The following is a 14161-nucleotide window of genomic DNA, read 5'->3' on the forward strand; positions in this document are numbered from 1 at the left end:
TTGGGGGGCCCTGGGCAGCTTCAGGATGGGGGCTGGTCCTTCTAGAGAAAGACCAAGCTTTGACTAGAAGCCTAGATCTTACTTTCAGCTCACCCCCTAACCTCCAGGGGAGGAAGGCTGGAAACTGATGTGATGAATCCTCCCTAAGACCCACCCCCGAGCGAGAGGATTTAGAGCCTCTGAGCTGGTGAACATGCATGTGCCAGGAGGCTGGTGTCCCCCAACTCCACGCGACAGAAGCTCCCGCACTCGTGACCCCTCTGGATCCCACGCTCTTCATCTGGCTAGTCATTCGTGTCCTGCATAATAGCCAATAAACATAAATAACGCGCCCTCTTGAGTGCTGTGCACTGTTCTAGCAAATCACTGAACCAGAGGAGATCGCGGGAACTGCTTCACAGCTAGCCGCTCAGAAGCTGGCAGAGGACTCGCGACTGGCGTCTGAAGCGGGGGCTGTCCTGTGGGGCCGAGCCCCCTGCCCGGTGGGCTCCCGCGCTGACTCCAGGTAGACAGCGTCAGAACTGAATTCTTGGGACACCCGGCCGGTGTGTGCAGGGGGTCAGAGAATCGGTTGGTATCGGGAGGAAAAAATAAACGCCTCCACTGCCCTTGTGCAGGCAAACCGACGGCAGCGCGAGCTGAGGGCAGACGGTGCCAGCACACCAACCGGGGGCCGCGAGCTGGTCGTCGGGCTGGCCTTCCTCGCTGCGGGACACGCAGCTGTCCTGTAGGTGGTTCCCGCGTCAGAACTTGCCCCTGTACCAACAGACGGAGGCACAGAGGTGGCATCCTCCTCCCGGCTCAGAGACTCTCTGAGGAGCAGAGGTAAGTCCCCAGGAGCAGGGCCAGAGGGTCGTGGACCCCTGCCCCAGACTTGCCCTTCTGCCGCACTGACAGGGGAGGCCGAACCCCCGTCCACCCCTCAACGCTTTTTGCTCCATCGATTGAAGGGAGAGGCAGAATTTTTCCCGAAGAGGCCAGATGTAAAATATTTCGAGGTTTTCTGGGTCAAAAGCCAACAATCTAGGATACTGTGGATTTACGTCACAAAAGAAAATAAGTTTAATTGGTGAAACTCAAATATAATTATTGAGCACATTTCTTGAGGTCCACTAATGAGTGCAATTTTCATTCTTTTTAGCGGGGGCGTAACATTTCACTGAATTCAGGCGCAAAGCTAGAGTTGCCTCTCGTCAAAATCGGCTGCCCGTGTGTATCTGTTAATGCTGACCTGTAATAAGACTTCACAGATTTCATCGCGGAGACCGTCTTCACGTGGATAGGTGCCTCACGACATCCGTACCAGGCGGTAAGCACGGGATTTTTAGCCAAGCACACTGACCGCCTGAAAGGCACTTGTGGAATTCTGCTAGATTTTTCTCTCGAGGCTTATTTACCTTTGGGCAGATTAATCGCTTCCACTGAAGGGTCAGGCAGGAGTTCCGCAACGGAAGCTGGGTGGATTTTGCAACATGGGAACTTCTTGTGGGTTCGCAGTCACGTCTTCAAGAGCACCTGCTCGAACTGCGGTGGGAGGTCCTACACCTGCTGCAAATGCGTGTGGAACGGAGCCCTCGCTTTCGGTGTTAGCTCCTGACAACACGGCAAGTGTAGTGAAGCAGGGTGACGTTATTCTGACGTTAGCTCCTGTGGAGAGGACTCTACCTGGTCTGAATCCCGCGTAGAAAACACTGCTTTGCTTTGTGATTTAAAAATTTTTTTTTTTCAACGTTTATTTATTTTTGGGACAGAGAGACACAGAGCATGAACGGGGGAGGGGCAGAGAGAGAGGGAGACACAGAATCGGAAACAGGCTCCAGGCTCTGAGCCATCAGCCCAGAGCCTGACGCGGGGCTCGAACCCACGGACTGCGAGATCGTGACCTGGCTGAAGTCGGACGCTCAACCAACTGCGCCACCCAGGCGCCCCTGCTTTGTGATTTTAGACGGAATCAGTGAAGAGGGTCAAGTCTGCAGCCAGAGCTAATGTCCAAAGCTCTTCGGGGTTGGGGAGCGGTGGTTGAGGGCCGTGCTTCTCATTCAGAGAAAGTTCAGTCTTCTTGGTCCTCAGCTCAAAGACTGAAGTAAAACCTCACCTGAAAAAAAACTACTACACCAGCGAACTGTCGTAGGGCAGCCCATGTCCGGATATCACGCTCCTCCTGCTGACAAAACTCCACAGACCCGGGGATGGTTCAGTCCACAAGAGAGAACGCAGCCCACTGTTGACAATACTGGGTTCGAGAACGCTGGACTCGAATGTTCTCCGCAAAACACCTGCTGATTTAAGCGATACAGTAAATAGCCAGAGGCTCTAAAATCTGGTATCATCACAAGCTTTGGAAGCCTTTTCTATTCCACACGTATTTTTTTCCACCGTCGATTGCGACGCATCTTGAGTCAACCTCAGGTTGTACGGAACCCGTTTCCTCCACTTGGAGAACGTTTTTGCCCGTAGATGTTCCACCCGGGTTGTCGACGGAGCTGAAGTCTTGAGTAACTCGTCACTCGGCACAGACTCGTCAAACCACCGAGCCTTGCTGGTGCCACAGGTCACCCCCTGTAACAAGAGTCAGGGAGAGCCACTCAAAATCACTTGCCTGGCTTTTCAATGGGCTGTTGGCATCGCCCACAATGTCCTCAACCCTTGGAGAGGCCGTCGTCAGAGAAAGGCTAACAGTCCTATATGAATTCACTTTCCCTGGGCACAGTTCTCCAGCCGCTGCATCAAAACATGGTTTAACTGACCCACTGCGGGTCTGTGGTGTCCCCTCCTTGGCTAACGAACGAGCCAATCAGAAACGCTGGTTGTAGCAACACTATCATTTGTGTGTGTGTGTGTGTGTGTGTGTGTGAAGAAATTCTGTGATTACTCAATTTTAAATTTTCCCATTTTTCTGGCCACTGCTTTCTCGTGAGTTAGAGATATTTCGGTTCAGATGCGTCACGCCAGCATCTATGGCATTCTTTAGGACAGCCACCAACCACATCAAGGCACTTTATCAGTAACGAAACAATCCACACTCCACCACGCCTGAGAGGCATGGAGATATCCGAAGTTTCCTTTCCACCTTCCTTGTTTTGACAGGATGGGAAACACTGGTGAGAAAAAAACAAAACGTTGAGGCATGGCCACACGCGCGGCACTCAGAAGCCCAACGGGTTATAGCTGTGTCCCAGCTCTTTGTGATCCCTCAGGCAGGAAAACGACCCGTGCCACACGCTCTCTGTGGCAGTTCCTCAACTCTGCCACCGTAGCATGAAAGCAACCACAGAAAAAAAAAACGCAAATTAAAAAAAAGAATAATCTGATGGTATTCCAATAAACTTCATTCACGGATTCTGAAGTTTAAATTTCACGCAATTTTCACATCGTGAAGTATTCGCCTGACGTTTTCCAACCGGTTAAAATGTACAAACCACTCTTACCTGGATGGGCCATGGGAACACAGACTGGCTGTGATGTGCTGATACTTAGTCTATGGCAACGGCAGGAAGCAGAGGCCAGTCAGCCCTGCCTTTCTAGAGCTCTCCCGTTCCTGAAGGACCCACCACCGTGGAAGGAGTGCCAAGGGCCTGATGCCAGCCACAGATAGGGAAATGCAGGTAACAGTAGCAAGAAAGCAAGCGGAAACATTTCAGGGAGACAAAAAAAAAAAAAAAAAAGTGAGGCTTCCCTGGCGATCGCTGGAACATGACACATCTATTTTCTCTTCCATCCCGAGCCTATTTTTTACCTTTGTTCAGAGAATCCTAGAGGGTCTCCCTACCTCTTGGTCCAGAGCTACGGCCCAGGGTCCCTCTCACACGGCAAGGTCTGGATGAAGGATAACATACGGTGCCTGGAGTTGTGGGCACGGATGGGGACCGAACGCCACACGGGACAACCAGTTGCTGTGACGGGCTACCGGGCTTTTGGGTCACAACACCCCGGAGCTGCCGCCAGATGGGGGATTGCTGGACCCTGGAAACCAGAAGCAGGGAAGATGACCCAGGGAAGAGCGGGAGGGGGAGGGCAAGGAAGCAGCACATTCTCTGTCTGGATTCTTCAGAGCCTCCTGGAAGCTATTTTAGTTGCCCAGTTGGATGAAAAAATCCAGATACATCTGTTCATTTCCAAGTTCACGAAAAGCCTGTCAGAATAAAAACTTTTAAGCACCACGGTGATTCATCAGGACAATGCAGGCGGTCTTAAATAACTAAGCTTCTTTTAGCCCCTAAGCTGAGAATCTGTATTAATTGAGATTAAATTAGTCTCACCCAGAACTCTGCTTCTGGTGGTCCGACAACTGGAGGGGGCAGCCAGCGGTCGGTTGTCCTGGGGATCTCAAGGTCAAAGTCAACATGGAGAACTTCCAGCAGGCTGCCCTAGAGGCCAGTCACGGGCCAGTCGGGCCATCTTGACCAAGTTGCTTAAACTCTTCGGTTGTCTCAAATGTAAAGGGAGGCGCTGACCACTGCTTCTCGAGCGATCACGCTTACTCGCCGCCCGAGGACCCTCGTAAGATGCAGATTCTGAGGCTGATGTGGCCAGTCCCCGGACCACCGAGTGCTGAGGGACGAGACCATCTCCACCTCCCCAAGACACTCTCAGGGTCATGGAAGGCATGATGGGTAATAAGTCTTGGAACAGACAGGCTTCTCGTGTTGAAGTGCCCAGGCTCTGCTCTTAACCCCCTTTCCGTCACCTCATTCACCATCACCTGCCTGACGAGGACCCACACCTCCCACCCCAGGCCGGACTTTCCCACCCTCAATCCGTTCTCTGGCACAAAATCGCCCACTGGACTTCTCCCCTCAGATGCCCTGCAGGCCCTCAACGCTCCGAGTCCTGTGACCGAACACATGAGCATCCGGCCCGCCTGCTCTCCCTCAAGTGCCCCAGGCCCCGCGGCCGGCAAGCACTCCGCCCCTGCAAAGCCGCCGAGTCGACAAGCTGGAAGAAGCCCGGCTTGTCTCCCTCACCACCTCTCTCTCTGTCCACCCAATCCCAGAGACCGATCAACTCTCCTTCCCAAGTATGTGGACCCTATCTGTGTATCAACAGACACCGGCAAGGCCTCTCGATTTCTCATTACACCAGGCCTTGAACATCCTGTTGTCTTGTCCTAGGTTCTAGAACATTTCCACCACCCCATTTGCCCATTAGATATCCGCTTCGGCCTCGATTCCACAGGGAAACTTCCCTCAGCACCTGGGCCAGAATGCACTTGACTTCCTGGGAGGTGTTCGCCATCTATCTGCTTCCGCTCCCCAAACCAAACAGTGACATGCCGGTTGGTGTCACCCCTCGGACACAGCTAAGTGCCTTGCACATGACAGGTGTCGGGACTCCTCTCCTAGAGTCCTCCCATCAGTTGCCCCAAGATCCCCATTAATGTTCTCCTCCAGGATGAACTGACTGCTATCTTTGGTTTGGGGTGTCTTCTGTAGGAAGGAGGAGGGGTATTTCTCCTGGTCTTAATCCAACCAGTAAAGGAGGGTGCAGCCTCGCTCCTCGTACCCGGCCGCTCCTGGTCACCCTCTGCTAGGGCCAACGAGACAGGACTCGCAGGGGCAGGGCCGAGCCGGGGAGAAAGGCCGCTTGGTAATCATGCACATGGGAAGGCCTCAAGCTTGAATCTTCACAGCCCCTACACGATGGGCGGGGGACACCTTCGGAAAAGCTCTCAGCTCCGGGAAGGAGGGGACCAGTCTTGCCAGCGTCCACACCCCACATGTGGAGGAAGCCCTCGGAGAGAGTCGGACTCGGGTCAGAGGGCAGTGGGAAGCAGATACATGCCGGGTAAGCACTCTGCAAACAGCAAAGCACCAGGCAAGTCTGGGATTGGCGAGAGAGGCCAGCCCTGCCCATGCTGCCCCAGAGGGGTGAGGTCGGAGCTGCACCCCTGCAGGCCAGGCCCCAATGGGGCAGCCACGTGCAAACGGGGCAGGCCCAAGACCGAGAGCTGTCAAGAGGTTTGCTTTACGGGTAGACGGCCGTCTGTTACCTGAATTTTAGCTGGGGGTGGGATGGGGTGGGGGGTTTCTGCTGCTCCCCAAAGAGTTGTCTCTACCTCAGGTGAACACTGACACCCCATTATCAGATCTATTGTTTTCATCTTTATCCAAAGCCACAGGCCCGTGTAGTGCACATGTCCCTGTGAGGGAACGCCAGTCATGTATATTCTAAAGCTAATGAACTGGCTTTTTGCCCTAAGAAAATGTTGTCCTTAGGCTTGTTCTAAGGAAGGGAATGAAAAGGGAATCATGTTGAGGGACTCCAAGTTGGTGGAGGTAGACAGTCTCCTACCACATCAACAAAATAAGTAGAAAATAAAAACAGAAAACCAGCAGTAGCTAGCCCCTCATGCTTTCAACATGTGGGTTATAACCAATTAAGTTCTAAAAGCTTCCCCACGGTTCTCAGTTTATGAACCCAGGAACCGATCGTCTACTTCTCCTGTTTTCTCCCTAACTCTGAAGGCTAACCACTCAACACGTCTGCCTCGGGGTGGCGACAGGGACGAGCGGAGAGGGGCCGCTGGACGCGAGACGACCAGGTCTAACCACACTGCCTTTCCGCAGTTACTCCTCCAGCCTCCTTGAAGTTGTAGAGGAAAATTCTACTTGAAAACCGTCCTCTATGAGACATTTAAATATCATACGTTATCTCAAAGCAAACTACAAAACATACAACCTCAGAATCGTAAAATAGATGTAAGTAGCAGCAAAACGAAGAACTGAAGGAAAAGTTACAACCCAGTGGCAGACTCCAGGAATAAAAGTAAACTGGAAAATAATCCTGTTGAATCATCCACAGAAAACACTACTCACCTGAGTTCCCGGGGTGGCTGCTATATTCACACATAGACAAAGTAGACTGATTCGTGCTGCAGAGTCAAGCTCTGTATTCAGTTACAGATTCTATTTTTCGATGCTTCGCATACCGAGCTATGATCCTTACGTTCATTACTAGCTCACTGAAGCCTATGTAGAATCCCATACAGTGGATACTCCAGTTACTCCCACTCTATTGAAGAGGAAAGGGAGGCTCGGAGAGGTAAAGCGACTTGCCCAGGAGAAGAGCGAGGACGGGACCCGATTCTGAGCTGGCAGCCATGGGGCTTCCCAAACGCCTGCTTGCTCAGACCAGGGGGCCAGTGGCCCGGAGAACTCCTGCGCTTCACAAAGACCAAGTGGGGCCAAGGCGTGAAGGACGATGTCCCCGGCCCGCTGCTGGGACACTTAATGCGTGTCATTCTCGCGGGACCTCCGAGGGCTGCGGAGAGGTCACATCAACCCAGTTCCAAAAGGGAAGGTGCCAGAAAGACACAAATTGTTAAAGTCTGAGACACTTACATCTGACCATTCCTGACTCTGTTGGAGGCTTGTCTGTGACATTTTATAATGCAATGTAAGTGATGAGTCTTAGTTGCTCGTTTATATATATTTTATACATCTGTATGTATAAAAGCTTCAATAACAAATCTACACTTTAAAATCTCTTTACTACAGACTTCTGTCAGAGGAGCCGCAGGCACCTCCTCGCCCTGAGAGGCGCCTGGCTATACAGGTGCACGATCACCCGGAAAGCTTCCCCCAAACCACAGCTGCCCAGGCCCCACCCCTACCTCCTCCATCCGTCACCAGCAACTCTGCCATGATTTCTCCTCCCCGCTTAAAAAAAAAAAATGCGTATTAGCCAAGAAGATCCCCACTCTGGTCCTCCGCTCCTTCAGAAGCGGGGGCAGCTGAACCTGACCGCGGCGGGGGGCGGGGTGGTGGTGGGGGGCAGAGGGCGGCGAGGCTCAGGCCCCGCCCGTGGAGGGAACTCCCGACACGAAATTCCCCACCCCTCCAACTTCTCAGGAAGAGGACATCATCTCAAGGTGGGAAACCACGAACAACAAACTGCCTTCAGGTCAGGAGACCACTAGGTGCGCAGTCACAGGTTTCCGCCAGCCGAAAACTTTCCCACGTCCGAAATGGCCGAAGACACCCCCCCCCCCCCCCCCGAGTCCTGGTGTTCGCTGACCCGGGAAATCTGAAGAGGAGTTTCGCTCTCACAAAAAAGGCCGTTACCGTGCTACCACGGGTCGTTTTGCAAACACGAGCGGCACAATGCAAACCTCCGGAAAGCGAGGGATACTCGCCCCTGGTTATCCCGCGTGTGCTGAAATCTGAACGCTTTAGTTGGCGACGTAGCTTTCTTTTCGTCTTTGGACAAGATTTAGGGTAAGAAAGTGGAAACAAATTAATGACGACAAATACCTGGTGCTCACCGAAAGTCGTGCAAGAGCACCCTGGTGCTCACCGCTCACTTGGAGCAACCGAAACCCGGGCGGGACACAGGCTGCGCGCCCACCAGCGAGAAAGACACACACACAAACCGATGGTCCACTTACCTTGCTCAAGGAGTCTGCACAAAAAAATATCTAGTGCTTGAAACACAGGGACATGTAAAACTACGAGGCCAGGTGACCCCCAGGGGGACGGCTGTCGGACACAGGGTACTGCTATGCATTTTGAGGGACGACAAAATAAGCTATTTTCTTCGGGTCTCTTTTCTTGTTCCTTGTCCTAAAAATTACTTACTGTTATGTTTTCACCCTAGGAAATGGAAGTCTAGCAAAGGAGATCCAAGATTAAGAAAATGAGAGCTTCTGCTCTACTCTGACAAGGGCTTCTCAATGCGGGGGCCACCTGCTGTCCCAGGGAGGGTTCTAAGAAATCTGAAGACCATCTCAGGATACCAGAATGGGCCCCGCCCGCCCGCCCTGCCCAAGCCTTAATCTTAAAATTTCAAACTGTCTTCATATATGGCACTAAAAACCAACCTCTGGTATCTGGTACAAACCATCTGACCTATCAGTTCTGGTCACCACTACAGAACTGGACATAAAAACGAGTACTGAGCTTGTATTCTGAGAGCAAAGTAAAGGCCAAAAGGAAACTGGAGAAGTGCCCTGGAAAAAATTTGGCATTTGCTATCCTGTCTTTGTATTTTGTTTATGTATTTTTTATCATATGACTTACTGCAACAGTTTCACAACACAGGAGCTGAGGAGGAGGGTGCAGGGACAAATGCAACAGGCATTTCGTGGGTCTTCTAGAATTACCGCAGCCTTAAGGATTTTTACAGGTCATTCTAATACTCCTTAAATAAAAATATGCTTAGGATTTTTGGAGTCTGATCCCATCTAAAACGTGCCACTTACCGAAGTTAAACAAAACGCTCAGATCCTAAGAAAAAAACTAAAGCCAGTTTTTGTTTTTTTTTTCTTTCTGATGAAGTCTAACTTTGTGCGGCCAACTTGCTTTTTACGGAATCACATTTAACTTTTTAAGTTAAGTTTTCTGCCTTCCTGAAAGCCACCCTCATATATACTTACATATTAATTTATAAAACGAAAAGACTTTAGGTTACACGTTAATTCACTGTGGCAGGAGTTCCAGACTCCACACAACAAAGTCCCTGATTCGCCCCCCTACGTGGATCTGGGGAAGGAGGGACGAGATGACGTGTATTTCCTCTTGTTTCCCAGAAGGTCCGACCCTATTAAAAGAAAAACCACTGAACCCTCACACCCATTCTAAAAACTACAAGCTATTAGCACTCTGAATAGGAGAGAAACTGAATATAGTAATCGCTCATATAAAGAAATGATTTTGAAAATCAAAATGATCAAAACCAAAACCTCCAATTTTCACTTTCCGGGATTTGGGGAGCCTAGGTCCACGCCACTACCATTTCCTTCTTACACATTTGACCAAACGTATACTCAGTATACCCACCAGACCCATTACCTGGACCAGGTTAATTGCATAGGAAGATTTTTTTACTATGTTTACATCTTTCTTAATTTTAAAAAAGCATAGTAAAGAGTCTGAGGACAAATTATTCAACTGTTTATCATACATAAGACCGCATGACTATGATACAAAGGGGGGTTCTTTTTCATTTAACGTTACAATATACACAGCAAGTCCGGACCAGATCTTACAATCTGCACACAGGTATTTAACCTTTTCCATGCTGTTTATGTTTTACAATGCACAGAAGTCCTGTAACCAAACCGTGTAGTAAAGCACACAAAACTGGACTGTAACATAACACAGTATGCAGAAGCATTGGATTTTATGATTTCCTTTATGTAAATAGCGGTTTAAAAACTGCTTTCGTTTTTGGTGCTTGCTAAGATGTGGCAACCAGCACAGAAAAAAATGACCTGACCCATATAATATCTTCCCCTTATAGTCCTAAACAGCAGTAACTACTGATTCCTTTTGATATTGCTATACTCAAGATGATATCCTTTTATTCACTGTAAACTTTTATGAACTACCAAGTTCAAAAATCATCCACAGGCTTGACATTTAATTACAAAATAAATATGGATTTCCTGATTAACAACAAAAAAATTTTGTGGATTATAAAAACGGTATTTCCAAGTTTCCATTCACATTCACATAGTTTTAAGCCTTTCTTTTTGTCACTGTTTACATATAAAAACCTGCTTTTTGTTCAGAAAAAATTGACCTAGTCAGCCACATGGAATTGACCAATAAAAAGTAATGTGGTGTTCTGCTGAGTTGTTTTGAACAGGGTTATCGGCAGAGGTAGATTACTGCTTCTTTCCTAGGCTTCTTTTGATCCTGGACAGATAAATTACTTATCTTCATTCTCCCAATTCAACCGCTCAAAAGTATAACACCCTAAAATTGGTCAATTTAAAATGGGAACACAAATTTAGCAACTGCCAGACTGTGTTACATTAAGGCAGCATAATCTCAAAACTAGGCACCTGTTAAACACCAGCCTGTTCACTTCAGGTCACGCATGAGAGTTTTGCTTTACTCGTGCTCATATTTTGGACCTGTTGGTGCAATCAAGGTCTTGCTTTCAAGTTTACAAGTAGGTTAATCAGGAATACAAGAATCGACTGCTGGTTCCATAGCTTCTGGATCCAGTGTCCCTTTACCTTCAGAAGCCTGAACACATTTAGAATGTAACAGATGCTGTCATCTTGAATTAGATGTCAATCGATTATGTTCAGAACACAGATTGCTGTAGATGTATTGGCTATGGATTCAACAACAGTTCCAGTTTTGTTTAAGCAATAGTACAGCCATAATTTTCAACTGACATTTAAAAATGGTCTAGTTACACCTTGTGTCAAAGTGCAGGACTGCTACATTATTGGTTACAGACATCTATGTGCTATAAAAACAGCTTTGGTACAATAAATTATCAAAAAAGAAAATAAATTTTTGTAAAATTCACAGCATAATTGTGAGGCAAAAAAGCAGTCACATAAAATTCTGCATTTTTTAAAAATGTTCAGGATGAACAGAAGACATCTTTGTGCAGAAGAAATGGTGGAGATACCACGTGCCGAGAAAAAAAGCAAAAACGAAACAAAAAAAAAACAAAAACAAAAAAAAAAAACAAAAAAAGTAAAAAGCAGGAAGGGACACAGCTGTAGCTATTTCCATCAAAGCAAACCACTACTTCTGTGACCTTCAACCAATAAGGAAGTCAACTTTATGACACACGCAAAGTGACCTTGCAATACCTTACAATTAGTGGGTCACAAAAGTCTATTTTAAAAGAAAGGCCTCTTGAATTACCCATTCTCTGTGTTTTCAGCATTAAGGACTGTCTGCAAAAGCATGTCCAAAAGTGATTGCATCTGAAATGGTAGGCTCTTCTAATTTCGAGTCCAAATCCATAAGGCCAAAGGTTATCCCAAAGACCACCACTCAGACCTCCCCAGGACTGGCCACGACTGACCCGTTGATTGCTTCTCAGTGCACCTCGGTTAGGAGACCAGTCACGTTCCATGACTATCTACCGTGGCCTCTGCAACAGGAGACCCACGGGATCCCATGTAATTGCTGCTTTGCTCCTCAGTAGGTTCAGACAGGAGAGTTCTGATCCCCGCCACTTAGCATGCTCACTGTGCCTTACAAACAAACTCCAAAACAACCGTCCCTTCCATACAGCTGAAGGTGATGTTTGTGTCAGCTGGAGGTCCCTCTTCCTTACAGTACTGCGTTTCCGTGCCCAAGTGTGTTTAGAGGACTTAAAAACCCAAATTTCCCACCCCCCACCCAAAACAAAACAAACGAGGAGGGGGAGGGGGGTAAAGGGAGGAAAAAGGAAAAAACAAAAAGGAAAAAAAACACCCTCGTGGGGCCCTTTATGCAAATTATGTGCAGTGCCTTTTTATTTTAAAATTAGTTGGCAAATGACCAAGACCAACATCTGAACATTAACTTCTGTGGAACAGAAAAGACAAAAAAACCCACTACGGCTGGGGTGTGGCAAGTTAAAATGGGGGAGGCGAAAAGAGGACACCTCTGCGCTCTCCGTGACGACGGGTTTGTGGACATGGCTCTTTGAAAAACTTCATTGTCCCTTTGCAATCTTTTCAAGTTAAAAAAAAAAAAAAAAAGAAAGAAAAGAAAAAAAAGTCAGCTTTGCCCTCTTGTAGCGGTTCAGTGTGTTAATCTCCTTCTGATGCAAGCAGCTTTGCACTTTGTTTTTTGGAAAAAAACACCACTTCTATAAAAACACACAAGAAACAAACTCAAGTTTCAATTTAGTCACGAGCTAGCTACAGAACTCTGTTGCACACAAACTCCTGTCATGGGGGACTCTTCTCTGTCAGCTCCTTGCCTCATCGTCAGATGTCCCTCAGTCATGTAATGTGTAGAACCTGTATTAGCAGAAAACTGGTATGCTGAATGTCCAGCTAGGCCAGTCTCTTGGCGGGGATTGGAGTAGACGGTCAAATTAACGTCCATAGCTCCATTCTGTCCAAAGTCCAAGGTGTTAGCAGCCACCGGGCGATTCTGGTAGGCCTGGTTGCCTTGATTACCGGTAGAGGAGGAGGACGTGGAGGAAGAAGTAGTTGAGGAAGACAGGGATGTCATGGAGTGGTGACTATGGCCAACCTCCATAGAATCCTGGGTAGAGGAGCTATTCGTTGGAGAATTGTAGACCCTTGGCCTGGTCCGGTTACCCAAGGCTTGTTGTCCGTGGTGGTGGTGGTGGTGGTGGTGGTGGTGATGGTGATGGGAACTATTTCCATGGTGATGATGCAATGCATTCTGTTGAGGGGCTACATGAAAGGTTGTTTCTTGAACGGGATGAGTTTCAACAGTAACCTGTGTAGGAGCTTCAGTGCCTGACCAACCAAGGGGAGCAGGAAATTGTTGACGCACCTGTAAGAAGATTTTCGAAGTATTTATTCAGAGTACTGTTTCCAAGCTTTACTTAATCTTCAATCGAAAGCTAGGACACCAGCATTTATGTTAATTAGAGAGAGGGGATTTTTGAAACTTTTAATGTGTCAGTTCTAGAACACAAAATCCCGGGCCACCTGGGTGGCTCAGTAGGTTGAGTGTCTGACTTTGGCTCAGGTCATGATCTCACCGTTCGGGAGTTTGAGCCCCACCTCGGGCTCTGTGCTGACAGCTCGGAGCCTGGAGCCTGCTTGGGATTCTGGGTCTCCCCCCTTCTCTCTGCCCCTTCCCCGCTCACACTCTGTCTCTCTCTCTCTCAAAATTAAACATTAAAAACAAAAAGATTAGAACGCAAAATTCCAAGTTATGTTTGAGTGAACCAGTATTTTACTGTGAAAGCTGCAATTTTTAGCAAGCTATACCCATAAACAGGCTCATGTATTTCACTGGCCACTTTCTTTCCTGGGATGCATTGTTTATGCCAGGGATCAGCAAACTTTTTCTGGAAAGGATCAGATAATAAACATTCTTGACAGGTTCAAAATGAATTCCTGGCTTTCCCGTAAAGCCCCTCTTCTCTCCATCTTTCCCGTTTCAGTAAGAGCACTCTTTTCATCAGCGGCTCAGTAACTCCTGCATCCACACCATCAGCAAGTACCATGGAGCGTGCCTTCGAAACGGCTCCAGGCTGGCTGCTTCCCTGGTCTCCACCACCATCCCTTCTCCCAGGCTCCTACCATCCACCGCTCACCCACACTGCACAACCGCCTCCTAAATCAGCTCCCAGCTTCTATCCTTGTGTCTTTTTTCCAATCCATTCTTCATAACAGAAGAAAAATCTTCTCAAAACACAAATCCAATCACTTTCCTATTTAAATTCAAATCCTTTAATGATTTCTCCGTGCACTTATTAGAAAAACACAATCATG

The 14161-nt window shown here is 48.2% G+C and overlaps 1 protein-coding gene across 5 annotated transcripts in view; it reads right to left on the bottom strand.

The window, feature by feature from the left end:
- Positions 1-9867: 9867 nt before the first annotated feature.
- Positions 9868-14161, bottom strand: part of DYRK1A (dual specificity tyrosine phosphorylation regulated kinase 1A) — a 151893-nt gene continuing 147599 nt past the window's right edge. For all 5 annotated transcript variants that reach the window (XM_045501389.1, XM_045501390.1, XM_045501392.1 and 2 more), the window contains one exon: positions 9868-13211. In XM_045501389.1, the coding sequence (XP_045357345.1) occupies positions 12591-13211 (621 nt within the window). In that variant the 3' untranslated portion in view covers positions 9868-12590. The remainder of the gene's footprint in view (positions 13212-14161) is intronic.

Source organism: Leopardus geoffroyi, chromosome C2, assembly GCF_018350155.1.
Source record: "Leopardus geoffroyi isolate Oge1 chromosome C2, O.geoffroyi_Oge1_pat1.0, whole genome shotgun sequence".
In the NCBI taxonomy this organism is placed as follows: Eukaryota; Metazoa; Chordata; class Mammalia; order Carnivora; family Felidae; genus Leopardus; species Leopardus geoffroyi.